Source organism: Tetrao urogallus, assembly GCF_951394365.1.
Source record: "Tetrao urogallus genome assembly, chromosome: 4".
NCBI lineage: Eukaryota > Metazoa > Chordata > Aves > Galliformes > Phasianidae > Tetrao > Tetrao urogallus.
In genome coordinates, this window is record NC_136817.1 from 34,036,178 (window position 1) to 34,062,491 (window position 26,314).

The following is a 26,314-nucleotide window of genomic DNA, read 5'->3' on the forward strand; positions in this document are numbered from 1 at the left end:
ATCTTGTAGATCTTTCAGTTCCTGTAGAAATCAAAGGCAACCTCATGCCATTTAGCTGGATATCATTTGTGGTTTCCTCAAAACTGAATGCTGATTATTGAACTGACATGGCATAATCAGACAATGAGGAATGCAATAGATCTACAGAGGGACACTGTTAAGGAAAGTGTCTAGCAGTCCTTTCAGAACTAATGAGTTGCAGAGTAATAACTGTGGGTTTTTTCATGGGAAGAAGATGCCCAGACACTTATGCTTTCTCCCCTTCATTCCATCTCAATATCTACTTAAATTGCTTAAACAAAAATATTGCGTCTTCCTCAAATATTTTTCATTTTTCCATATGTATCTCACTGTTTCGGACAGGACAATAATTGGCTTTTTTAGAACTCTGCTTGTATTCACAATTCTTTTCACCCTCCTCTTTAAAAAATGCATAGGTATCATTCGGGGTAATTTTTGTCTGATACAAGTATCTTCATTACAAAGCATCCAGAAGAAGCAGCAGGTAAGCCAAGACACGTTTCTGTCACTCATGTATTCCTGAGACACCATTTCCATTAGACAGTCATGTGGTCATTTGCAACCAATCTTTCCATTTTTGAGTGTCGTACAGAACAAGTAACACAAAAGATTTGCTCTCATTAAAAGGTTTGCTCAAATTATCCTGAATTATGTTCGGCACTAAATTTGAACCCCAAAACAGACTGCTCAACAAGGACAAAATCAAGTTTCTTTTAAATGAAAGTGACTCAACTGTTATGAAATTAGAGGGTCCCTGTTTGACAGATTATGATGCAACTTCAAAACATAATTGCATCAAATACTATTAGGTTAGATGTTTTTTGATGACTACGTGTGTAAAAGTGAATTTATTAATTTCAGAATCCATCGTTAGCCAGATCCTTATCTCTGCAATTAAAGAAAAATATGCCTTATGCCTTTTAACATGGCAATTTCACACCTCGGAGGATATTAGAATTTTTCACAAGCCCCTGTAAAAAGTCTTTGGATCTCCCCACATGAATTCCATGGCTTTCACAAGATGCCCACATGTAAGTCCCATTTATGCAGATTCCTAGTTTTTCAAAATCTCTGATTTGCCAGACTTACGTTTCTATCAGTAGCTATTTCATCTCATAGAGAAACCATTTATATCACTATTTGCTCATAGACTAATATTAATGCTCAATATTCTGTTTTTTGTTTTGTTTTGTTTTGTTTTGTTTTGCTTTCCCAGTGTTTGCCTCTTTCTTTTAAGAAGAAATGGTATTTAAGCACTCTACAAATCCCTTTTAGTTGAATCTATAAGGCTTGCAGGGAGGTATTCCTAGACATAGAGTTCACTGTTGCATGCTGCTTCCACACAGAAGTTGTGTCAGCGTAGTGAAAAATAATGTGGGAGGTGGAAATACCTCTGCCGCGATCAAATAAATGCTTTCTATGTGAAAGATACTTCTTTATGTCTGACACATTATTGCAAAATAGTCTGCATTCTACTGCTCTTCTGGTGAATAAGCATCTCTGGTTTCATTTCTAACAGGAACCGGATTTGCTATTTACTCCTAAAAACCAGGACGTGGGTATTTTAAAAATTAATGTGACCTGACCTGCATGGATCTTCCGAGATTTCCTTTTTCTCCTTTATTTATCTGAGGTACCAATCCAGCTGAATTCAGGGGGGAAAAACCTGGGAAAATGTCTTCCATACTTTCATGAACTTGGGATATTTTTTCTATGAGAAGCAAAATAGGAAATTCAAACTCCATTGATAGTGACTGCAACATTTCCACTGATCTGAACTCATCGAAAACTGACAAGATCCTTCTAGATTTTGTTTTCTAAATAATTCCTGAAGTTCCAAAGTGAAGTCCTGAGAACAGAACGCCAGGGGGAAATCAAAATTCCATCTCTGTGTCAGCATGTGGTCATCTATGTGGGGGTACACAGGGCCTGCAGAAAGTCTGCAGTGCTCTCTAACCCTACTGTCACCTTTCCAACCATCTTCCTCCCCAAAATACGTACTAACTGACAGGACATCCATCTGTTACTGACAGCAGTGGAGTTTTTCCAATTTTCATGGTAAAATATATTGCATTTTCAAAGTATTTTAAATATGCTTCTGGGAATTCTTTATAAATAGTCCTATCTCCCTTTTTTGACACTTTCCCTGTTGGTCCCTTTGAAGATTGTTGCCACCAAATAATTTGTTTACACTGAAATATCCTGTTTCTTTTTTTTTTTTTTTTTAATAATTGAGCACCTCTCAGCTACCAGAAACTTTTGCATCACTCCAGTTTCCAAAAAATGTGTTCTCTCATTTACAAGGCAGGAAGGCTGTAACAATGATAGTTACAGGAACTTCTTTTATTTCATAAAACAGAATACATAGATGCAACCCTGCCTTGTAGGACACCTGAACTTGGAGGGAACTAAAGATGTTGTGTGCTGTACTGCCAAAGCAGGCAGCTGGTATCTGGTGGCTGCTTTAATCAGAGAAGTATGCAGCTTCATATGTCATCTCACACGGATTCTCACTGCTTCCTGTTGAGTGTTTCAGAGCACATATTACTTCTGAGATAAGATTTGGCCTTTTCGTACTAAGTTTATTACCAGTAGGTTTAAGACTAATCCACCGGTTGCCAAAATTATCTCCCAGCAAGCTGGGAATAATTATATTCAAAGTGGTCCTTATACACTGAACAGTAAAACATTTCAAGAATAAGAATTATTTGGAAGAGCAAATGTAATTTTTGCCTTACCAGACACTGAACAATTTTTTACTTAGTCACAGATGACCATGAAGGAGTATATACACCCATTCACTGTGTGCTACAGTACTTGCCAGGATCCTTTAACCTACTCCCCACTCCTCAAATATAGGAGCTAGGAGGTTTCAGAAGACCCACAGAGTTGCTGTCACTCAGACAGCAGCAGAGTCTGAATGTTATCGCCTGTTCCACAGCAGCTCACGGAAGGAAGGATTATATTTGCAATCAGCATAGTGTGCTGTGGTATTTTCTCCTCTTCCACCAAGAGAAATTTGATGCTTTGCAGTATGTTCAGTAGTCAGTACCAGTCAGCATTCATCCCAAGTTCTGAAGCAGTTTAGGAAAACCATGCTCTGAACTACGACAGTCAGGTAGTCTTTCCATTACAATTGCCAGCCACCCTGAGCAAAAGAGTTTTGAATAGTAGAAACCAGGAGGAAGGACATTTTCCTTCTCAGGAATCTAAAAACCACTGCAACCTGTTTTTATTTGTTATGTGGCCTGCTTGTCTTTTGCTATTATTTTTAATATGTCCTGCTTCTCCTGTTCTCATCCCCACAATGACTCAAATCCTTCCCTCCAACCAGAGAAAGATCAAATTGTGTTCGAATATATTCAGACTTAATTCCTTGCACTAGACAGAAATCATTGCTAATTTGCTAACAGAGGAGCTGCTCTGCACTCCATACATCCGCTAGGATACTCCATCTCAGTAGCAGTTATATAATATATCCTGCAAAAAAAATATACACTGTTCAAAAAAAAAAAAAATAATACACTGTTCAAAAAAACCCCACATTTAGCTGTTGTCCTGTGACATGAATTTTGCCTATCGTCTGATTGCCAGCATTCACTTAGTGATAGAGTAACACTCTTTTTATTTTCAGGAAATACTAAATGAGACGAAAAAAGAAACTAATTTAAGGAAGGAAATCCAGCTTTACATAAAAATGATAAGTAAAGCAAATCTTTCAAGAAATGGAAGTATGCTTTTCTTAAGTTTATAAGTACAGTTCTCAGGGCAATGTACAGATAAGAGAATTGATCTGTAATCCCTTTCATAGTAGCACAGCCATTAACTTCTAATTTCCACTCGCAGGAAAGAAAGAGGGAACAAAATTTTACTGGTTTAGGCTCAGAATCCTGTGGACTTCTTCAAAAGTGTGCAAACACACTGGATTTGTTTAAAGAAATATCCATCTTGCCTTAGAGAAATGGAAATAATGAGTGCAAATACATAAATGTACACACAATTGCCACTTAATGTATAAAGAAAGAAAGATAATTGTGCATTTTGTGTGAACAGCCAATTTGCAGACCTTTGAAAATGTAGCTAGTATCTATCCAATGGTTGTATTGGCAGGAGACTTCAGAAGCCTTTATAACATCATAAGGTACAACTGCAATGCACAGCTCTGAGGCTTGGTGTCTACCAGGAGATCTGACAGCATTTTATAGCCCTTCACGTCGCCTGGTCCTGAATGGCTGCACAGTGTGTGTGAAAGCACAGCCTCGAGTGTCAGGAATTTATTTTTTCATCTACTTTAAAAACATTAAATCGCAATATTAGTTCTGAGGCTGAGATCTGCTTACAGATCAGTGACATCACATCACTCTTTTCCTCATGCTGATTAACCTGTTTAGACTTCCATAGAAGTCCTTGGTGTAGGAACTAAATGTCCTTGAAAACACCGGGTTCTTGGCAAGTAGGCAAATTCCCAGTATGAGGCAAAGAAGGCCAATTTTGCTTTCATTACACTGTTGCTATTCCCACCAACTTCCCAATTTTCATGAAAGTAGTACAGACATGTTAGACAAGGGTTGGGCGCACTGCACGACCTGGATTCTATTTCTAGCCTTACTGTGCCTCTCTTTACTCATCCCTTCAAGCAAATAAAAACCGCTGTTTTGTCTCCTGAGAGAATATTCTCCCACTTTTTAATAAAGCTCCAAAATAATCATTTGACATAATTGTATGACATGCAAGGTTATTCTGTAGGGGAAACTGTTGCTACAAGTTCCTTGTACCTTGCTTATTCCTGTACCTACATCACTTCGTTTCAACAAGGGGGTCTTAATATCGACAATCGCACCCTCAATAAGTAGGGTATGTTTATTTTAAAATTAACACTTTTTAATTACCTCTCAGAAAAATTCTGCTAAATGAAAAACCCGGAGTATATTCATTAAATGACCCTTTCCCCTGTCCCTTATCACATTGCTGACATGCTAGTTCAGCCTAAAATTCTGAACGTATTTCCTGATCACTTCAGATATCACATGCCAACTGTGGTAACTGCTTTTGTATTTCAGAGCTTTACTCCATTCAACTGCCTACTTTAAAGAAACTAACTAACTAACTAACTAAATAAAGGAAAGATAAATATGGAACTCATGTTTTCAACAATAAATTTCAAGGAAATTTATTACTGTAGGCTGACACCTTACTTCAATTTAGAAATGCTATTTTTGATGACTTATTTCCAGCTGAAGAACACTGCAGCAGTTATTTTTAAATCAAAGTTGTACATTTTTTGTAATTTTGAGGTCAGAAAAATTCCATCGCAGATCAGTTGATCCATACAAACAAAACGCCACTCCAATCTCACTCCAACCTGACATGAACAAATCAGCCTGGTTAAAAAAACAGAGGGATTATATACTGGCTGTGGATCCAATGGGAACATGAAACACTGACGGATTAGTACTGTGGATTTAATGTTCTAAACAAACAGGAGCATGGGGAATAACCTACCAAACAGCACCTCCAGTAATACCATATTGTGTCTGCTATGCTTCACTATGTTCTGTAAATATTTCCAGCCTTTCCACTCAGTCTCAGTCCTTACAATAGCATAACTTTTTTTTTTTCTTTTTTTTTTTTTTTCCCCTGTCTAAGGAATTTCCAGGAATCGGTTTTCTAAATTACAACGTCATCATTCCAGAACTCCATAAATTCAAGTCAGCTTTCACAAAATGTACTAGACTGGAAGCCACTGACTGTAGTCTCCGACCAGCTAAAGAACAGAACCTTGGACAGAACAAGCCTCCCTGTGCTGGCCTGCCTGGTACTTCACTCACTGTTAACATCTACCCGATACTTTAATAGTATTGAATATTTTGGGAAAGAACGATGACTTCAGAACATTACAGCTACTGGAATTATTAACATTTTCAAAAATGTGTAAATGATTCATGAAACAAAAAAATCCTTTTTTGGATTTGGCCGTGTCTGGATCTAAGATGTATTTTCAGTAGACTTAGATTCTTTGCTCATTCTGGTGATTCCAAAATATCATTTAATGCATTTTATTTGTTTGACTCTGGAACTTTGGAGCCTCAACCACAATTCTTACATTCCTGCCATCAAAGAGGCAGTGATGGCTGAAGTCTAATCAAGAATTCTCATATCCTTGTTCTGATACTGTGTTCTGGTAGCAGCTATTTCAGACCGTGTCTGAATGTATTATGATGACTGAGATTGTTTTCTTACATGTTTCTGTGGGAAAGACAAACTATTTCTGAAGCTACAACCATACAAAGTACATCTGAAATGTATAATATGTTCTTTTGTTGCTATCCCAATTGTTTTTCAGGTAGGATTTCCTCCAAAAAAGCAAAAAAAAAACAAACAACCAAAACAAAACCAAAATCCTTCTCCATTGTTACTGGAGAGCTCAGATGCAAGGAAGTGCTGGCCGAAAGTGGCCAGACAGCAAGTAAAGCAGGATGGGCAGGATGAAGAAGAGTACTTAATCTAACTGTACATTAGGAACATTCTATTTTGGCTTGGTGGCTTTGAAGCACTATGATGAGAAAGATTATTTGTTTGCTCAGTTCATTTTTTATTATCATTTTCCTTCAGAATCAAGACAAAAAGCTTCCCTCTCTAAAAAAACTTGACAATCATTTCCCCTGCAACACTGGCAGTGAGGAGAATACAGTCACAGCAGCGAGGTGACAGATCTGTCACAAGTCCCTTTTGCTGGGGAATTGTATAGTGGAGAAAGTGGCTTTCTACACAGTGGTCACAGTGCTGAAACAGGTCTTTTGAAAGCCACTATCTCACATGGCATTCTCAAAAGCAAACTGCAGACACAGTTCAGGTGTAAGTTCTATAAGATCAAATATATACTGTTATAAATAGGATTGTAATTGCTTGGAGAGTTATTGGCCAATTAGCCCTTAAAATGGAGGGATGTGTCAAGATGGCTTCTGCACTTCCAAGCTCAGTATCGTAGTGGCTTGGATAATGCAATAGATTGTAGTCATTAACCATGATTGTAGACACAGCGAACCAATTTCTATTTAGATAACACTCATACCATGAAAAGTACAGCTCATGGAACACCTGATACAAATCAGCAATACAGAGAGCAACAGAAGAAGCAGGAGTGCGCCTTTCTTACAGCTAAGAGCCGATATTAAATAACTCTTTTATTCATTTCTGAAAAGAAAATAAGCTGTGATAATGTGGAGGCCTTGCTTTGAGCTTACATTTGGCAAGCAAGCATTCCTCATCTACTTTCAGCTCTACTTCTATATATTTTGATCTTAGGGGGAAATTCTAGAGGCAAAAGAATGCCCATTCATGCAACCCACTGTGATAACAGAGGATTTATTCTTTGTTTTTTTTTTTTGTGAAATGGAATACAATATGGGCAGTATTATTATAATTATTAAGCCAAAGGGGCCCTTCAAGAATACAAATTTTGATGCAAATGGATTGTTGCATTTTTGTGCTTTAAAATATTTAATATGTTATGATATATATATGCTGTACACCTAGATTGTCCTAAATGGGGGACTCCCAGCAGCTCAAAGCTACAGTAGCTACATGATACCATCAGCTTCCTAGAAAGCAAAATTTGCTCAACCATGTATGTAATTCCACTGAAACTAAATGGGATTTTCAAATGACAAAAGACACAAGAAAGCACCTCCCTAAATAGTTAAGATGCAAACAAAACAGACAAAAACAGCCTTTCAAAGCTGCAGCAGTTATTTATCTCTGTGAACCTCTTGGTCAGTTGTTGGGTTTTTTTTTCTTTTCCTGGGCTTCATCAGTACAAATTTTAGATGTATGGAAAAATTAAAGGCAGAAGCTTGGCTGACACCAAAAACATGAGGTAATGAGCACCTTGTATGGACAGCCCGCATTGCTGGCTCAGCAGTGAGAGCTCTATCTAGGCACTTGCATTACGACTTAGAGCCCGCTTCCCCTGCAGCAATTGGAACACTTCAAAAATTTCAATTCGGTAGGATCCAAGTTTTGGAATTTGGGCAAATTTACCACATAATGCTTAGGAAAAGTTTAAAGCAAGAGAAAAACGTCACCTGAGTTGGATGTAGACAAAGGAATAGATGTATTGCATACGTAAACCAACACACAGTCCCTGCATACCTACTGTTCTGCATATTCTGCATGTAAAAACGTATGTTCTGCCTTCATTTTGTCGTGGCTGCAGTTTTGTGATGGAATATTTTCCCTATCGCACTACAAAATCTCTCAGCACAAGAAGATGCAATGCATCTCTGTACAGCAAGAATCGTTGTGGCTGTTATCTATAGAGTGTAATTACTTCTGATTACACGCAATAGACATCTCAACATCCTCCCACTGCTTTTAGCTCGACACCACGCAGCATTAAACCAGCCGTTCTCAGGTACCGACACCTGGAACCCTTTGGGAACTTGGACGCCTTCATCCTTGGTAAGCCACTCAAAATACGCTTTTTTTTTTTCTTCACTTTAAAATCTTCATCAAACTGCTCCCAGAGCAGAGGGAAGCTGTTTCCGAATGCCATGCATGAGCTGTCCGTGGCTGCGACGGGGCCGGGCACCGAGGCCAGCTGACCCCGCGCCCCACGGCCCGCCTCACGCCGCCGGCCCCGTCCCGACCCCCAGAGTCGGCCGCTGCCCTCGGGGACCGCGTGCCCAAGGCGGCCGGCCGCGTGCTCCCCCCGAGGAGCGCAGGCGGACGGCGGTTGGCATCCCCGCCCATCCCCTGCCTTCCTTTTCCTTCTCCCCCTCCTTTCTCTTCCCCCTGAGCCGAGGCAGCCGCCGGGCGGGGGCGGTCCCGATGCCGGCAGGTGGGAGCGGCGGCCCCTCCTCGGCGGGGTGCCCGCGGCGGCAGGCGGCCGCCCCGCTCCGCCGCGATGCTGCCCTAGCGAGGGATAATGACAAGGAGAGGCGAGGTGCAGAGCCGCCGCCGAGAGCCCCGTCTCTCGTTCGCCTCCCCGCTCGCCGGCGCTCCCCGGCTCCTGCTGTCGGGCCGCCTCGCTGACGGGCGGCGGGCGGAGAGGGCAGAGGGGCGGCGAGGGGATCGCGGTGCGGCCGCCGTTCCCTCCGGGCGCTCCGTGCCCGGCCGGGCAGCGCCGCCCGCCTCTTCCTCCTCCTCCCGCCTCCTTCTCCGCCGCGCGCGCTGCCCGACGGGGCCGGCCGGGAGCAGCAGCGGCCGCCGCCGCCGGCGGAGGAGACCCCGACCATGTCCAGCAAGAGCCGGAAGAGCAAGGAGCAGGGGAGAGTGACCTTCCCCCCGCAGCAGCAGCAGCAGCAGCAAGAGGAGGAGGAGGAGGAGGAGGCAGAGGAAGAAGAGCGGCAGCGCCGGCGCCGCGGCTGGAGAGGCGTCAACGGTGGGCTGGAGCCCCCGCCGCCGCCGCTGCGCGCCGTGAAGACCCTCCGGGAGCCCTACGGCTACTACCCGCCGCCGCCCTTCGCCAGCACCATGTAAGTCAGGCCCGGGGGCCGCCAACTTCCCCAAGACGGCCGCGGGGCGGGCTGCGGCACCCGGCCTCCGGCTGCCGGACCGTCTCCGCCCCGTCGAGCCGAGCTCAGGTGCGGGGCAGGGCTCGGAGGGGCCGGGCGCCGCGCGCCACTTGTCCGGCCGTCGTTTTGCAGCCGGGGCTGGCCGAAGGGAGAGGCGGGGCCCGAGCCGGGGCTGGCGGGAGCTTCTGCCGCCGGGACCCTGTGGGCTGCGCGCCGTCGGGCTGCGGGGCTGAAGCCGGGGGTGAAGCCGGAGCCCCTCGTCCCCCCGCGCCCCCTGGCGGTCCCGCCGCGCCGCCCGGCCTTTCGTCTCCGCTTGCGGTAGGACGTGCGGCTGAGATCCCCGCAGGCTGAGGCTTCGCCAAACTTTATTAGTTGCTCGGTAGGGCTTTGAGACATTAGTCCGCTCGTAGTCAGAAGCGTGCCTGATGCGCTTTGTGTGTTGAGTTGTTCCCTGCCTGCTGATATAGGTGCCGAGAAAACCCAGTCATTGATATAGGTATGGTTTGCTGAACCCGGTGTGCCCTTTTTTCCCTTAGTGTCTTCAGAGCCCTCGGGGTGGTGCCTGAAGGCAGCCACTCGCAGAGATCTGAGACACCTGCACTGGGGACATCCGTGCGTGAGGTCCTGCTCCTCCATTTACATGTCATGTCTTGGAGAGTTTCTGTTCCTCGTTCTTAAAGACACCGTCATGTCTCTGAGTCCCAGCTCTGCCTGGTGTTTGCTGCAGGATAAAAAATGCAGTTTTACTGATAGGAATATTAATTTTCATTTCTCTGATTGACTGAATGTGTCATGTCCGTGACATCACTCCCCGTGTATCACTCTCCTTGGTTATTTCTTGAGCATTTGATACTTAGGGGCAATATTTGATTATTAATTAAATAACTTGTTTACTAAATGACAAACACATTGAGTTTTAAGTTAACACATTCAGCATTTACAGAAGAAGCCTTGAATAAAATCACCTCAGAGACAGCGGTGAAGTACAGGAGTAACGATCACAATCAAAGCCCTGCTTCAGTCAGAAATAATGCTTTCTGCCATCCCAGTGCAGAATTTCTTTGCAAACATTTGTACCCAGCAATCCAGGCTCTGAGTGAAAGGATCGTTCTCTTCTTTGGGCTGCCTGAAACTCATGCCAAAGTTGTTTGCCTGAGCTGCGTGTGGAGTCAGTGAGATGAGAGAGGACATGGCAGTGGGCTTGCCAGCCTCAGTCATCAGTCTTCTTCAGGTGCTCATCTCTCCTCATTCCCCACAAAAAGAGCCTGGAAGATTAGTTCAGGCTCGTACATTCGCTTTTTAAACAGGTCAAGCTAGGCAGATGAATTGAATTTGGTAGCTCTTCTGGGTTCCTGTCCTTGGAACTCCTTTCTTTAGCAAACTGATGTCACTCCAATGTGGACTAAAACTGAGTTCAGTTTGCACAGCAATATGCTTTTGGACCTGTGGAAGCCCTTTGAACTGGCAGGGCATTGGGGCTGCATTGGGGCTGTCCATCTTCATACACAGTGGGCTTTTCTGCAGTAACACTGTGATTCTTGCTAGAGCCTAAAACTGTAGCATCTACAAACAGGATAAGTGAGCAATAGATTGCTCATAATGTACTTAGATGGATATGCATAAGGCTTTGGCTTGCATGCAGTAGTCATGAGAATCCTTGTCTGAAAAAATTCATGATCTAAACTGCAAGGATATGGAGGTGAGAGGATGTGGAGAGGTTTGCACAGGGAGGTGCACTTGGTATTTGAGAAGTATTCTTTCTAAAAGCATGTAACCCATGCAAGGTACCTGTCAGTGTGTGTCTCCTGTGCAAATATTGCTGGAAAAATTAATTAACCTGGGATTTCCAGCAGGACAGCAGGCCAGAGGTAATACTTCTGTTTCACATGGCCCCGTATGTCCTACTGGTGAAGGAAATGGGCTAACATTGCACATTAATGTGGTGGGCACTGTGTGCCTGATTTCCTGAGGCCCTCTGAAAGCCCAGCTGTTTTTCCTGAGCAGAACACCAGGGCACAAATGAAAGGCAGTGTAAAAGCAGCTTTACAATTCCGTGCGCGTTGCTGCAGCCCTGTGAGCTTAGTTCTCTCCTGGTGAGACCCCTTTGCCTTTTTCTCTGTGTGCACCAATATGATCCTCTCATCAAAACATGGTGCTTTAATTCCACTGGGATTCAGACAGGTGGTATTTCATTTGTTAGTGATGTGCAGTGGTAGGGAAAAGCTCTGTGTAGTTTTGGGGGTTTTTTTAGGAGGCTGGAACGAACAAACAAAGTGTGTATATACCTCCTCCTGATGCCTTGTGGTGTTTTGCTCCTTTTTTGACTGTAGTTCTTTCCAGCTCTGTGCCAGAACTTCTGTGAGCTGACATGAGGGCATTTTGGATGATGGATTATGTCATTTCAGAGCAGTGGGAGAGCACAGACTGGGGTCAGATGTTGCAGCTGGCCTGATTTATGTTCTGTGTTGGGCTGAATCTGTCTCCATCTGATATGAACTACTGCCTAGGCTCTCCAGAAGGGAGAAGGAAGCTGTCATTTCATATGTTTTAGCTTTGGTGCAGATTCCTACATTGTGTGAAGTACATGTGGGCTTCCTCAAGATGCAGTATGCATGCATGCATGCAACACCATTTCTTTCGGGGAAAAAACAAAGCAGGCATTTAGTAGTGGCCTCTTTTGGCCCATGCCCATAGCTGAGCTTGGAGGGCAGGCAGAGATTTTGCTTGAGAGAGGTCGGGGAAGAATCACCTGTCCAGCACTGTATGGCCCTGCCTGAGATGGGAACAAAGCAAATGTTTGAGATTGCTTGGTTTAAGAGATCTTGGGGGTCACGGGCTAAAATGCTGCATGTACATATGTGTGTGTTTGAGCACATTCTGGGTGTAAGGCAATGTGTCATTCTGTAATTTCAGAGCAGGACCGCGGAGGTTACTTTTGGCAGCACTGGAGGCACAGTGTGTGAGTGCTGCATGGCAGACTACAGCGTGGCTGCCTTGGAGGTGGGCATGCTGCTGCTCTGTGGTGTACTTGTCTGATCTGCCTGCAGTCACCGGGCTGCATTTCAGGGCTGCCATAGGTTCAAGACTGCTCATGTACTGCAGTTTATTAGTGGGGTGCTTGTAAATTGTGGGTGCCATCCTTTATTGCAATTAATAGTTCAGGAAGAGTAACTGCTTATTCTTCAGCATGAAAGGTGTAAAATTACTCTATAGGTTTGGGGAGTCTGAGAATGAAACTTCTTTTTTTTTAAACTCCTCTCTAGTTTTAATTATTTCATACGTAATTTTCAGAAATAAATATATATTAAATAAAAGACTTGGGAGATGTGATTACAGATCTTCTCAAATGCATCATCCTATATTTCTGTCCTTCTATGACAATTCTGAAAGCCAGAATGTGAAGAGATTTAGCAGAGGTTAGCACGGCAGATTGAAGTAATTCATGGTAGAAGCAGAGGATTTGTACTGCATACTCTGGTCCTTAGGAGCTGTTGCTCTGCTGAAGTTTCTAGTATTGTACTTAGAAATAACTCTGCCCGAGGGAAGTAAAGTCAATTTCAAGAATACTCTCCAGTGACAGGCAGCACTGCAGTGTAGTACGAGGTCACAGCGTATGTGATGTATGCAGGACACAAGGGACACACAAGGGCATTGCTTGCTTAACAGGGAAAGAAATACGTTTTTTAATGCACATATGAAAGTCAGACTTGTATTTTACAAGTTTACTTGTATTTTACAGCTGCTTTGTGGAGTTTTCTTAAGGCTGGGGAAACATGCCCTGATGGGGTGAGACTTGGGCTATTTCACTTAAAGTGACTGCTCTTTTCCAGTTCCATCTTTCTTATTTGTGCTGAGCAATGCACAGAGGCTTGAGGCTTTATCAGCTCCTTCCCTGTTTTCCTGCTGTGAATTGTGAATAGTACTGGTGCAGAATGATGGAGGGGCTCAGCTTCACACAATGTTGTGGTGCACCACTGATGCAGCATTAACATGTAGTAAGTCTACATTTTTCTTGTTTGGCATTTTTCTGTATTTTTTCACCTTACATTCTCTGGATTCTTTTTTATTTTATTTTATTTTATTTTATTTTATTTTATTTTATTTTATTTTATTTTATTTTATTTTTGTTCTTTAACTATTGGGAACAAAGGTGAAGAAGAACATCATAATTTTCATCTCTTCTTCCCTCTGTTAATATAGGTTGTCACCTCCTTATGGAGCCAAGGATGAGAAGATAAACTTTAAGGCTCTAGGAAACAGGGCATGATACAAATTTGCTTTTATTTTAGTCACATTTTTAAGACAGTCTAACAATGATCAGAGAGATGGAGCACCTCCTCTATGAGGACAGGCTGAGAGAGCTGGGGTTCTTCAGCCTGGAGAAGAGCAGGCTCCAAGGAGACCTTATAGCAGCCTTCCAGTACCTGATGGGGACCTACAGAAAAGCTGGGGGTGGACTTTTTGCAAGGGCATGGAGTAACAGGATGAGGCGAAATGGTTTTAAATTGGAAGAGAGTAGATTCAGACTAGGTATCAGGAAGAAATTCATCACTGTGAGGGTGGTGAGACACTGCAACAGGTGCAGAGAGGCTGCGAATGTCCCCTCCCTGGAACCATTCAAGGCTAGGCTGGATGGGGCTTTGAGCAACCTGGTCTAGTGGGAGGTGTCCCAGCCTTATAGCAGGGGGCTGGAACTAGATAATCTTAAAGGTGCCTTCCAACCCAAGCCATTCTATGATTCTATGTTTAGAGATAGGACTTGAGATTGTTTTGATTACTTAAGTTGACAAATATGGCATATAAATTTTACCAAAAAAGTTTGTGTTTGTTTTGAGCCATTTAGACCATTTTCTTGATGGTTTGGGATAGCTTAAACATCTTAGTTATAGGAAAAGGGGAGCAAAGAATGGCACAGTGGCCTTGTACTTGACCCTTCCTGCTTACAACGCTCTGACTGGAGCTGCTCAGCCTTCAGGGCCTTGCTGCGCCATGAGGGGAGGAGGAGTGCAGGGAGGTACGGGTGACCCTGACAGAGCAGCACATTGTCAGCACACTACAAGACTTTTTGCACTTTATTTTTTCAGAAGGCCTTGACAATATTTTAGTCATGAAAATACCAAGCAACTTTCATCTTTGTTTAGAGAAGATATTGCAGTCACTTCAAATACATCATTTCTGTAACAAGATTTATAGTGAAGGAAATTTTTCTTATTGAGTATGGACATTCTAGTGTAACACCTTTGGAAAGATATATTCCTTTTTACAGAAGTCAAATGAGTCACCTCAGTCACACAGTGTGTTTTGAAACAAGTAGATAAAACAGAAAATAAAAGTGACATGTTTCAAATTATACTGAAAAATTACCCCGAAAAATGGGGGAAAATGTGTTATGTATTTCATAAAAAGATAAATGAGATTCAAGGTGACTGTTTAGAATCTTCTTTAATCAAGAAGTCAGCACAAGTCAATCTGTTCTGTTTTTCGTTTTGGTATACTTGATTTTTTTTTCTTTATACTATTACAGTGAACAATTACATTTCTGTACCTGTATGTTTTAAGATGTGGAAGAGGAACAGAAGCCTAATAGCACAGCAGACAGTAAGATCTTGTTATCTTGTTTAGAAGGTAACAATAAGGTGGCAGTATTTCTTGCTTTATGTCTGATTATTTTGGGAATAAGGCAGTTGCATAGTGTGGCTGTTCACTGTGTGTTCTCTGGGCCAAAGTCATCATATCTGAGTATTTCCAAACATGAAATATGTTTATGCTTTACATGGTAAATCAATCCCGTGGTTAATGCAGTTGCAAATTTCATCTCCTACACAAACATTTTCATAGATAGAAGGAAGGTTGTATGGGATTGAAAAGCAATGGATGTGTCGTGTGTAGCAAAGCAGCTTTGGCACATATTTCAAGAAGTATCAGACAGCATAACGTATGCTCCAGTGCCACCCAGGTCACTTCTAGCAGTACAGAAATACCGATCCCACATGAAAATATCAGAGAGTTCAGATGCTACGGAGAGTCCTGCCTTTGGTAATGAGTCACTTCATTCAGTTTTCCGTCTCCAGTGAAACTTCTCATCTATGTCACCTGCAACTCCCTGTGTGCAAACCAGCTTTTACAGTGCTTGTAGCTTTGATAAAGTGAGTAAGATTTAATGTTCCGCTGAATGTATTACAACTGATGCAGACAGCTGGAAAACCAGGCGTATTCTTGTAATCTGAATAGGATTAGGTCTGCCAAGTGAAAACCAGTAGGGCTGACATGGCAATATATGGGGAAATCCAGGGATATCAACCATTACATTTTGTGTAGTAGCAGCATAGCTGAGCTCTTTACTGGAAGGTCACGCACAAAAATAAAAAAGATTGCATTTAAGGGAAGGTTGCTCACATTGTGGATTTAGTCCTGCAGCACTTAGGATTTGTAACTTTTGGAGCTGCCCTTCAGCTTCCACCGCATTTCCCTAAATGGTGGTTATGCGTCGTGCCCAAGGTGTCATTTCTTCCCTTGGTTCTGTTCTGTTGCAGAGTGACAGGGTCTGCTTAAAAAGAATCTTTAACTATTTTGTTATGCCCTCCATCTCTTCAGGTGCACCTTACTTGGCTTTTGCAATGAGGGTAGATGGATTAATTTTCTCTGTAGCTGTTTATTCTCACATGTCTGAATTTTTCATTGAGATGAATGAATTAATTTTCACAGTGCTCCTGTAAAATTGGAGGCAATTGTTCTTTTTTCAGTAGATGAGAAATGGAGACACAGAGGAGTTATTTTACCAGCTTATAATTTCAGCGTGTGTTTCTTCAGTTAGCTAGTTCACTCATTCTTTTTTCCCGTGCCCTTCTTGTTTCTCCCTCTTTCTGCTTTTGCAGCCAGTGTTGCAGGGACTTCACAACTTCTCCAGTTAGTTTCTTGTTTCCTTTCCCAGACAATCTTGTCCTCCTACACCCAAGTTTCTTCTTCACTGTATGCTTGCCATCCCATTTTTCATTAATTAAATATTTGGCTTTTATACTGTTTTGCTCATATTACAAGAAGGCACAGGTGTGTTTTTTTTGTTTTGTTTTGTTTTTTAAACATGACTCACTTAGTGATATTCCTTTCAGCTCCTGGAATGGCAGGGTGTATAGTAGAGGTAGGCTCAGCATAGCGCACAGCATTGCAGAACTCCAGTTACAGGGAGAGCTCATCCCAGTCTAGACTGAATCATGTCTGTTGTCAGGAATCTGAGTAGCTTAGCTACTAGTATCCAGAAAGTCTGCTGAACACATATGCACTTGTGTTTTTCAAAGGCGTGCAATGTGACCAGATTCACTTGTGAGTAGATCCTTCCACATTTGGTTAGTGTTCTTCATAGTAAGCACTAATGGGCATGAGATCAGGCTTCGCTCTATACTGTACGTAGTCTATGGGGCACTCACAGGTTCAATTCCAGAGGCTCTTTCTGTTTTGCTGGCGTGGTTTTTTTTCCCCTTAATATCAGGTGTCACTTCTCTTCAGAAATCCCTCCCAGCACACTAATACATATAAAATGAAAATGCATCTACAGTATCAATAGCAATTAAATACCATCCACCACAGGGACTCAATCTGATTGTTCAAAGAAGGCAATATTTACACTTACTGTATCATACTTTCCATAAATCAAAGATGAAGGAAAATTTTCTTTGCATTGCCTGCCGTAAGGGCAGAAAGATCCTAAGAAAGAATGCTTCTAGGTAATAGATGGGCAAATGGTAAGGATCAGAATGAGGTAAGTGCTCATTTTTATAGCCACAGGAGAGCTTGAAACTACAAATAACCAAGACTGAAATTTTGTTACTTTTTTATTTTTCTCCCCATCAGGTACATTGAAGAAAGTCCGTCTCTGAGGCGTATGACTATGATGAGGGAAAAGGGAAGGCGCCAGGCCATTAGAGGCCCAGCATTCATGTTCAACAACAGAGGCACTAGTCTCACTGCTGAGGAAGAGCGCTTTCTAGATGCAGCAGAGTATGGGAACATACCTGTGGTGCGCAAAATGCTGGAAGAGTCAAAAACACTGAATGTCAACTGTGTTGACTACATGGGCCAAAACGCCTTGCAGCTTGCTGTAGGGAATGAACATTTGGAAGTGACAGAACTTCTGTTAAAAAAAGAGAACTTGGCACGGATTGGAGATGCCCTGCTGCTTGCAATCAGCAAGGGCTACATTAGGATAGTGGAAGCAATTTTAAATCATCCTGGGTTTTCAGTAAATAAGCGACTGACTCTGAGCCCTTGTGAGCAGGAGCTCCAGGATGACGATTTTTATTCCTACGACGAAGACGGCACCCGCTTTTCTCCAGATATCACTCCCATCATTTTAGCTGCTCACTGCCAAAAGTACGAAGTCGTGCATATGCTGTTGATGAAAGGAGCAAGGATAGAAAGGCCTCATGATTATTTCTGCAAATGTAATGACTGTACAGAGAAGCAAAAGCATGATTCCTTCAGTCACTCCAGGTCAAGAATAAATGCCTATAAAGGACTGGCCAGTCCAGCTTACCTGTCCCTCTCCAGTGAAGATCCTGTGCTCACTGCGCTGGAACTCAGCAATGAGCTTGCCAAATTGGCTAACATTGAAAAAGAATTCAAGGTAATGGTAGTTTTCTATTTCTTGCTGTCTTTGTTGTTTGTTTTAATGTTGATGTTACCTTATAATGTCCTTAGATACTTGAAATTATTTCCTGTGTCAATTTTTTCAATTGCAAATGCTTTTATATTTATTCTCTGTAGCTCTTGATTTTGCATTCTGAATACTAAAGTCTTTGAAAAGGATTTTCAAAGTGAAATGGAAATGCTTCAGTACCTGCTGCATATGGAGAAAACTGGAAAAAGAGATGGTGTGTATTCTGCTAAACTTGCAGAAGATTAAAAACAGCTCAATTTGCTGTAGCAAATAGTGTTTTAGTTACAGATGCTTTGTAGCATAGGTGTAGAAAGCAGAAACATTAAGCCTACTGCAGCAGTGACCTTATTCGCATTTTGTTATTCATACTAATTTTGAATAATGTCTCCAGATTGTTAAGAATGCAGGCAGTGTTCTTTTAATGCACCTTTTAGAACTGTCACTTGTTCGGAACTGTCTGTTAAGCTGATTACAGATGTCTGCTGTTACCTGTTTCAGAGATATATCTGGTTTAGTTTGTCAGTATCTCAACTTTTCTGCATATTTCAGCTTTTCCATTGGACAGCTAATGACTTAGTTAACTGTTGTACAGTGGTGGTTCGTGGACTTGCATTTTTTTTTTTAGTGCCTTGAAAAGTATATCCTCTCTGTGCACCTCTCAAAAAAAAACTCACCACCAACAAAATGGAACCAAACACACAAACCTCAATGCCAGTAGCAGCAGAATACTATACGCGCTAAGATAAGCTTGTCCTGGGGAATGTGACAGGTTATTCTCAGTGAGTGGTGATGTTAATAGCACCACGTCTAGTCGTAGCAAAGTCAGTGTTGGATGCCACTTTTTTTCACTAATATCTTCATAAGCGATCTGAGAGAGGCAAGAGATGTATTCATCTTTTAAAACAACAGCAAGCATTGCTAATGCAAGGTCTTCTTCCCAGAAGAAATATGCAACAACTTGCAGGAAAATAGGCAGAAATGCAAAAAGTGAACTTTATCACAGGAGAACAAATGATTCCAGATATAGCTAAGTGGGTTAAAATACAATTTAAAAAGAAAGCTGCTGCGCTGAGGAAGATTCAAGTATTATACCACTCACTAATAATGTACAAAAGTCAGCTTAAACCTTTTCTCTCCCTCCTTTGCTAAAGGAACCTTCTCATACTGTGCAATTTTGCAAATGGATTGAGAATTTACTGAAATGTATTTATTCAATATAGAAAAAATGTCAGATTTTTCTTATCCTCTGCTGGGGAACCTCTTAGTGAACATAAAATTGAGGAATTTGAGATTTTCATCGGATATGTTGAACTTGTTGGCTTCTGTGCTTACCACAGTGAATCAATCATAGTTACATGCCTCATTTAGAGATCATTACAGAAGGTTATATTTCTGGTGTGTGCAGCTCAGTCTGGTTTAGTATTGATTTCTTTTCAACAAGGCCAACTTCTGAAGAGCCACAGAGTGTCCCAGAATCATGCACCTAAGATGGAGATATGTGAATTTTCTGAGTAATGCTTTGGTGGCCGAGGATGCAGCCTCTGTCTATCTGTCTATCAATCTTACTGATACTGCATGCAACGTGTGTTATTAAAACTGTGCACAGAAACACTGTTGGATTCAGGGCCTAAATTTAAGCATCATGCAACTTGTTAGACCCACAACGGCCTCAAAAGGTAAATTATGGAAAGCCTCTACTTATTTATGTATTTATCTATGTATTTATGTATGTATGTATTTATTTAATGGGGATGATGTAGATTATTAGAACTGAACAGAAGAGTCTCATTAGTTACAAAATTCTGGTAAGCTCCCATGTCCCAGGCCCTAATATCATAAACACGACTTCAGTCTAACAAATAGCTCAAGCTTTTGGAGGTGGTAAAGATGCATGTTTGGGTTGGACTTATTTCAAAGTAAAACTTAAAGAATTAACTTTTCAAACATTAAGTTGTCATACAATAAAGGTATTCTGGTCTTCAGTAATTTTTTGTTTTGTTTTGTATTGTTTTTTTCCTGAACTGTTCAGCCTCTGTTGGCGTTTTTGGGATGCATAAGAACCCAAGAAATCCACTACATGCACAATTTTCTCTGTTTGTAAATAGTATTTACATGACAACTAGCCTTCATAGATGTACGTGATAATTCAGTTTTGGATCCTGCTGTAGGAACTGATGTTGGCTCTTGTCTAGCCTGGAAATTCCATCTTCTCATCAAAACCACAATATTCCAGTGAGGTTTTCCTCATTAACCTCACATTGCTCCCTTTTCATTCTTTCTTGTGAGAGTCCGAGCATTCATTCTTTTCTCTCAGGCTGGGTAGCAGAGGCGCGTCTTTTTCTCTGACATCTTTTGTTGGTTGCCTTTCTTGGGGAGAGAGGAAATAGGAAAGGAGGAAGGAGGAAAGAGGAAAATGAGGCGAGGAATTTTTTAGCATCACTGTCAAACTGAGGTTCCAGAAAGGAACAACTGACAGCAAGGCTATGTGCTCCAGTGGGACTGTGCATGGGTGTCTTGGACTGCTGGTAGCATGAATGTTACACAAGATGCTGCACTGACAGCCTCACATGGAGGTAGGTTTAGGAGAAAGTGCTTCTGTGGCTGATGGAAGTTAGTTGTGAGATCTGCTTAAAAGGATTTTTAATGATATTAATTATTTATTTTTAAAACCTATGGGAAATTAAGGCCCATAGCATTTCCTCTGCATGCTTACAGCAATGCACTTCTTAGGTGCAGAGCAGGAAATACCTCTCTAGGTATTTCCCACAGAGAATGAATGTGGGATGAAGCTGCATTAAAATGCCTGAGGACAAAGCTTCTGAGTATATGTTTGCTGAAGTGAACTTTACATCTTCTGCATATGCAAAGTCCAGTCTGCCCCTATCTCTTAGCATTTACACTAACAAATTCACTAACCAGAGTTTGCACAAAAGCATTGAAGATGTGGGAAAATTACTTATGACATTCATTCATGACAGTCAGCTCCGCATTAAGTTCTCTAGTGTAATTAAAAAACTGTTCTATTTTTTCCTCAGAACTAACGAGACAGGATTCAAAGAAACCAATGAACTCACTTTTTGCTAGGAAGATGCAAGATATAGACAAAGGAAAGTTACTGAAAATGAGTAAATAAAAAGAGAAGAAGGGGAAACTAGAACCCTGAAGGCCACTGTACTCATTCTCTTCTGACTTCAAACCTCCTTACCTCTTACTCTCTTGTGAAATCCATTTTCTAAGCTCCAGTTGCTTTCTTTGCTATTCTTCACTTATTTCACTGTAGTTCTTCTTGATCGTGTTACTCCCTTTTGTTCTTTGCTTCTGCTCATCTCCTTTTCAGTTATTCATTTACCTCTTCAGATTTCCTTCTTTTCACCTCTTTTTTTAATTGCTCTTATATTGTTTTTGTTGTTGTTGTTGTTGTTATTCTCTAATCTTTCTTTCTTTCTTTTTTTTTTTTTTTCTTATTATTTTCTATCATCCTCCCATTAGATTCATGATTTATTCTTGCATTTTCTAATCCTAGTAAAGCCTGGTTGGCTTGTCTGTATCTGCAGGTGGCTCCTCTTTAGATCTGGGAACTGGCAAAAGGAACATCAGAGGTGATTGGTGCTTGGCAGTCAAAGCAGCAAGGTACTATTTTAGTGCAGGATCACCCCTTTGGCCAGGGCAGAAACTGCAGTGTTTCTTTTCTTTTGTAATTCTAATCCTCATTAAAGGAGTTGACAGCAGGATGTCAGATTGAGTCACGAATTTTGGTTTGTTTTGTCCAAGTCAAGGCTGCTACCAAAGCCTAAAAAACCCCACCCTTTGTTCTGCTTTACCTACTGCTTTCACATTAAATATTGGTCTATGAAAGGAGCTGATTAGATTCTCAGATGTCATGTTTTCAGATTGTTTTATGTGTGATAGAGATGATTAGAAAGAAATCAGCATGAATTTCTGTGTTTAAGATGCAAGACTAGGATTCTACGTCACTCTGCTGATGTAGAAGTTCATAAGTAACTTTCCAATGAACGTGCTCGTTTAGGGAATGTTTTTAAGGTTTATTAAAACTGCTGGTTTGATTATTTTCTTTTAGATAGGACAAGGCCCACTCTACTGTAATCTCTGAGTGGCTGGAGACTGCAGGATGTGCTGTGTTGTGTCTGATAGCCTGGCTAGAGAAGCTCAGTCTGGAACCGTATCTTCTCTAATGTAAAGAAGTATTCATTACTACAGTTTAACAATTGCATTTTCTAATCCCAGCAGCACTACAAATCACTTTGCAATACAAATATTCCCAATTTTTGTGTGTTCTTACTCTGTGTTTAGCAAATCTGGCCACTGCAGCTGCCATGAGTTATTGAAGTTAATTGTTACTTACCATCTTCCTTGAGACCTCTGAAAATGTCACTGTGCAGTGATGGGAGAGTTTCTAGTGGATAGAACAGCTGATGGAACTTCTCTTTGGAGTGACCAGAGAGAGAAACAGGACAAGGGAACATGAATGGCGTGTGTCCCCCCTCTCAGCTGAATAGAGTTTCGTGTGAGAGAACTGTGTGAGCGAGAATTGCAGAAGCTCATGTCACATCAGAATTTGGTCCATTGGAGCAAGTATCCAAAAGGTCCTTGTCTTGCTTTATATAGGATAAATCCCCATTCTCAGCTTTGCTAAAACTCCTACTGAAACCAGTGGAAGGCATGGACGTGCATCTAAAAGCAGCATTTGTCACTGATCCAAGTAAATTTACATAGTGTTATCTCAGCTGAACTAACAAAGAGCATTCAAGCTTGAGCTACGTTTAGGTCCAGCTTTTAAACAACAGAGCTCAGATCCATGATTGTTAGTGCAATTATCTGCTTGATTTGCATATACAGTTCCTACAGTTCTGTATGCAAACTGTCTAGCTATATTTGATCTCAAAGCAGCCATTTAATACTTAGTGCATGTGTGATTGTGTGCAATGCCTTTGAAGTAGTGATGCCGGTGAGTATAGTCATGAATTGTGGAGCTTATGGAAATGCAGCTCCTGTGTAATAGGAAACAGATTCATATGTTTTGCCTAACTATATGTAATTGCTTGTTATAACATTTCTTCAGAATAGTTAGATGTTATTGATTAAATCATTGTAATATTTTCATTCATAAACTTCATTCTTTACACACAGATGGCTATCTTCTTTGTCCATAATCCTGCATAAACTCATGAGATAGCCTCTAATATTCTCTTCTTGCTAAGAATAGGCAGACTTGGACAGGCTGAGATATAGCAGCCAATGTGTGATGGGACTACTGGAGAGGCACTGCAGTCCCAGTCCTCATCAGTTGTCTGTTACCTTCTGGTGTCAACTGTCTGTGGGCTGATGTTTTCGACGGAATAAAGATGCCTATGCAGCCATTAGGGGCTTTTGAAAGAGATGGTTTAAGATGGTATAGCAAGGAAAACCGGCTGAGTCAGGCTGTGAATTAATTGAAGAGGCACTTTGATCAGGGCGGCAGAGTGCCTGTGTTATCATGAGAAACAGGCTGAGAGCCCCACTGTGTAAGCAGGTCTGTTGGTGCCTCATTCTTTGTTTGGCATTCCCCTGAAAAATAGCTTCACCTTATTAAATTGGCAGTGTGTGCAGGATGTAGCAGGGTTTTTCTATGTGGAGCTGGGTGTATCAGACAGAGTTCTGATGGCATTTCTTAGGGCAGGGAAGAGATGAGTGATCTGGTGGCTTTATTTGCTCTCAGTGTCTTCTCAAGAAAGCAAAGACGTGTGTGGGTGACTGAGACCATGGATCTGGTTTCTGCTACTCATGCAATGCCCTAGAGACAGAAGATTGCTAGAGAATTGGATCCCGTGATTACAGTACGGGTAGCATTTGGCTGTTTAATTCTATCAAGCAATCAAATATCCTGAGAGAAATTTGATTTTACTAATATGTAAGTAAGGACCCGGAGATGGAAATCTGATGTGCTCTCCCAGCCTAAGATTCAAAACCTGAATCAGATATTAGCAATGCACAGACTGTTCTTCACTTCTCAAAAACAGCATCCATAAGCAATACAGCCTATATTTAATCCTTGGCTTTACAGAATTAAGCTTAATCCATCATATATCCAGTGTTGCTTAGCAATAAGCATAGCTGTTATAGGAAAGTGGTCTATCCACCTATGAAGAGATGTTGCAGCACTGTTAACTTCTCAGTAGAAATTCAGGTAACTCCTCTTAGTGGGCAAGTTGTCCCTGCGAAGCAGTCTGTCCTTCAGCAACTAGCGGGGCTGCTCACAGAGAAAACAGGTGTACTTCTGTGTAAATGGTGTTATTCCCTCACTCTCAGAAGCACACTACTTCTCCTGATGTTTCTTCGCAGTTAGCAAAGGAACGAGAAGGAGCATTTTAAGTGAAGGTGATTTCCTGCGAATGGACAGTACGCTCATCCATGTGGGGACTAAATTTGGGTTGTGATATATCATAAAACACTTGAATAATATCAAGCCATCTAAACTAAACTTCATTAAACCTTAATGAGATGTCACCTTTGAGCCTAGGATAGATAAACATAATACTAAAACAGGCAGTTATTTTTCTCGTGTAAATTTATGAATGACTGCAAATTCAGGTGAAAATGAACATTGTTTATTTTAGCTGAATAGTAAAACTGAAGTCATGTGAATTGGCAACAGCAACTTCCAAGTGTTAAAGAAAAAGTGGATTATCAGTCTTATTCCCGTTGAACTGACATTATGCTATATCTGATAATTAGTCTGCTGTTAGTCTGATGATTTGCTTGTCTCCAGCCGTGTTTCGTTTGGATTCTTATCTGAATCTGACCTATGGGATTGTTGACTGATTCCCACAGTTGTCCTCTTTTCCCATCTTTCCCCAAGATAATTGGATACTTCTGAGTGTGTATTTGTACCTCTATCCCATTTTGTAGATGCTAAGTGAAAAAACAACAATACAAAAGTAAAAGCAGGGAAAAGTAATATATGTAGGCAAAGGTGAGGAAGGTAAGGTTTACAGGAAAAAAAAAAAAAAGGAAATGAAGAGATGATAAAGACAGGGAAGTAGAGCAGTAGAGAAACATTTTTGAGAAAGTGAGAGCCACAAAGGAAAAATTTTAATACCCAGAAAATTATTTTGAAAAGATAATGTATGAAAATGAACAGTTCACTGAGGAACAGGGAATGTAGGAAAAACAGAGACGGAGGACTCAGACTGGCATTTTGATGGCTGGGGCAGGGGAGAGAACATTGAGAAGAGCTATAGAATAAATGAAAAAGGAGGCTACAGAAATGGAGTTGGACACTGGAACACTTGATGCAACAAGGTAAGACAAGCAGATGCAGTCAAACTTCCTCTTCCATCTATAGCTTGTTGTGGGGAAACTGAAGGCTGCATCTCAGATAAAGTCATAGAGATCTGTCTGAGAGGTCATGGACAGATGAATGAAGACATTCCATTGATGACAGACCAAGGTAAATAGCAGATATGAGTTTGCAGGTAACAGCGCAGAGGTGATGGAAGACGTAGAAGCATAAACAGAAGTGTGAACGAAGACTCAGATTTAAGTGCTTGACGGTTAGCTAAAATTTTTGAAGTGTAGCCACAAATGTTTTGTCAGTAGAGACAGGAGATAAATTGAAGTCTTTGCAATATTGACAGATGCAAACAACCAAGAAGATTAAAGGTCGTGCTTGAAAAATATGCATAATCTTGCTTATAGGGAGACAGCCTGAAGTTACATGTTCTTTTTTTGCTGTATTGTTAACTCTTAAGCCTGTTTCTCACATGTCATTTTCTCTAACCCTTCTGTTTCAGAATGACTATCGTAAGCTGTCTATGCAATGCAAAGATTTTGTGGTTGGAGTTCTTGATCTCTGCCGAGACTCGGAAGAAGTGGAGGCCATCCTTAATGGGGATTTGAATTCAGAGCCAGTTGAAACGCAGAGACACAGAGCATCACTGAGCCGTGTGAAACTGGCCATTAAGTATGAAGTCAAAAAGGTAAGTAAGCGCTTTTGGGTGATGTAATCTGAACAGTGTCATCTCACTGTGCCATGGGTATTATGAACTGATGCTCAGTTGTGCATTAATGAGATGGTGCATATAATTGAAACACTCACAGGGTGGAAGCTGGCAGAAGGGAGCTGCAG

The 26,314-nt window shown here is 41.5% G+C and overlaps 1 protein-coding gene across 1 annotated transcript in view; it reads left to right on the top strand.

The window, feature by feature from the left end:
- Positions 1-9,255: 9,255 nt before the first annotated feature.
- The window catches only part of TRPC3 (transient receptor potential cation channel subfamily C member 3), a gene marked incomplete at both ends in the record, with an annotated part of 39,141 nt that continues 22,082 nt past the window's right edge, over positions 9,256-26,314 (top strand). Inside the window, 3 exons of the mRNA XM_079534690.1 lie at positions 9,256-9,497; positions 17,385-18,156; positions 25,980-26,165. Of these exons, the coding sequence (XP_079390816.1) occupies positions 9,256-9,497; positions 17,385-18,156; positions 25,980-26,165 (1,200 nt within the window). The remainder of the gene's footprint in view (positions 9,498-17,384; positions 18,157-25,979; positions 26,166-26,314) is intronic.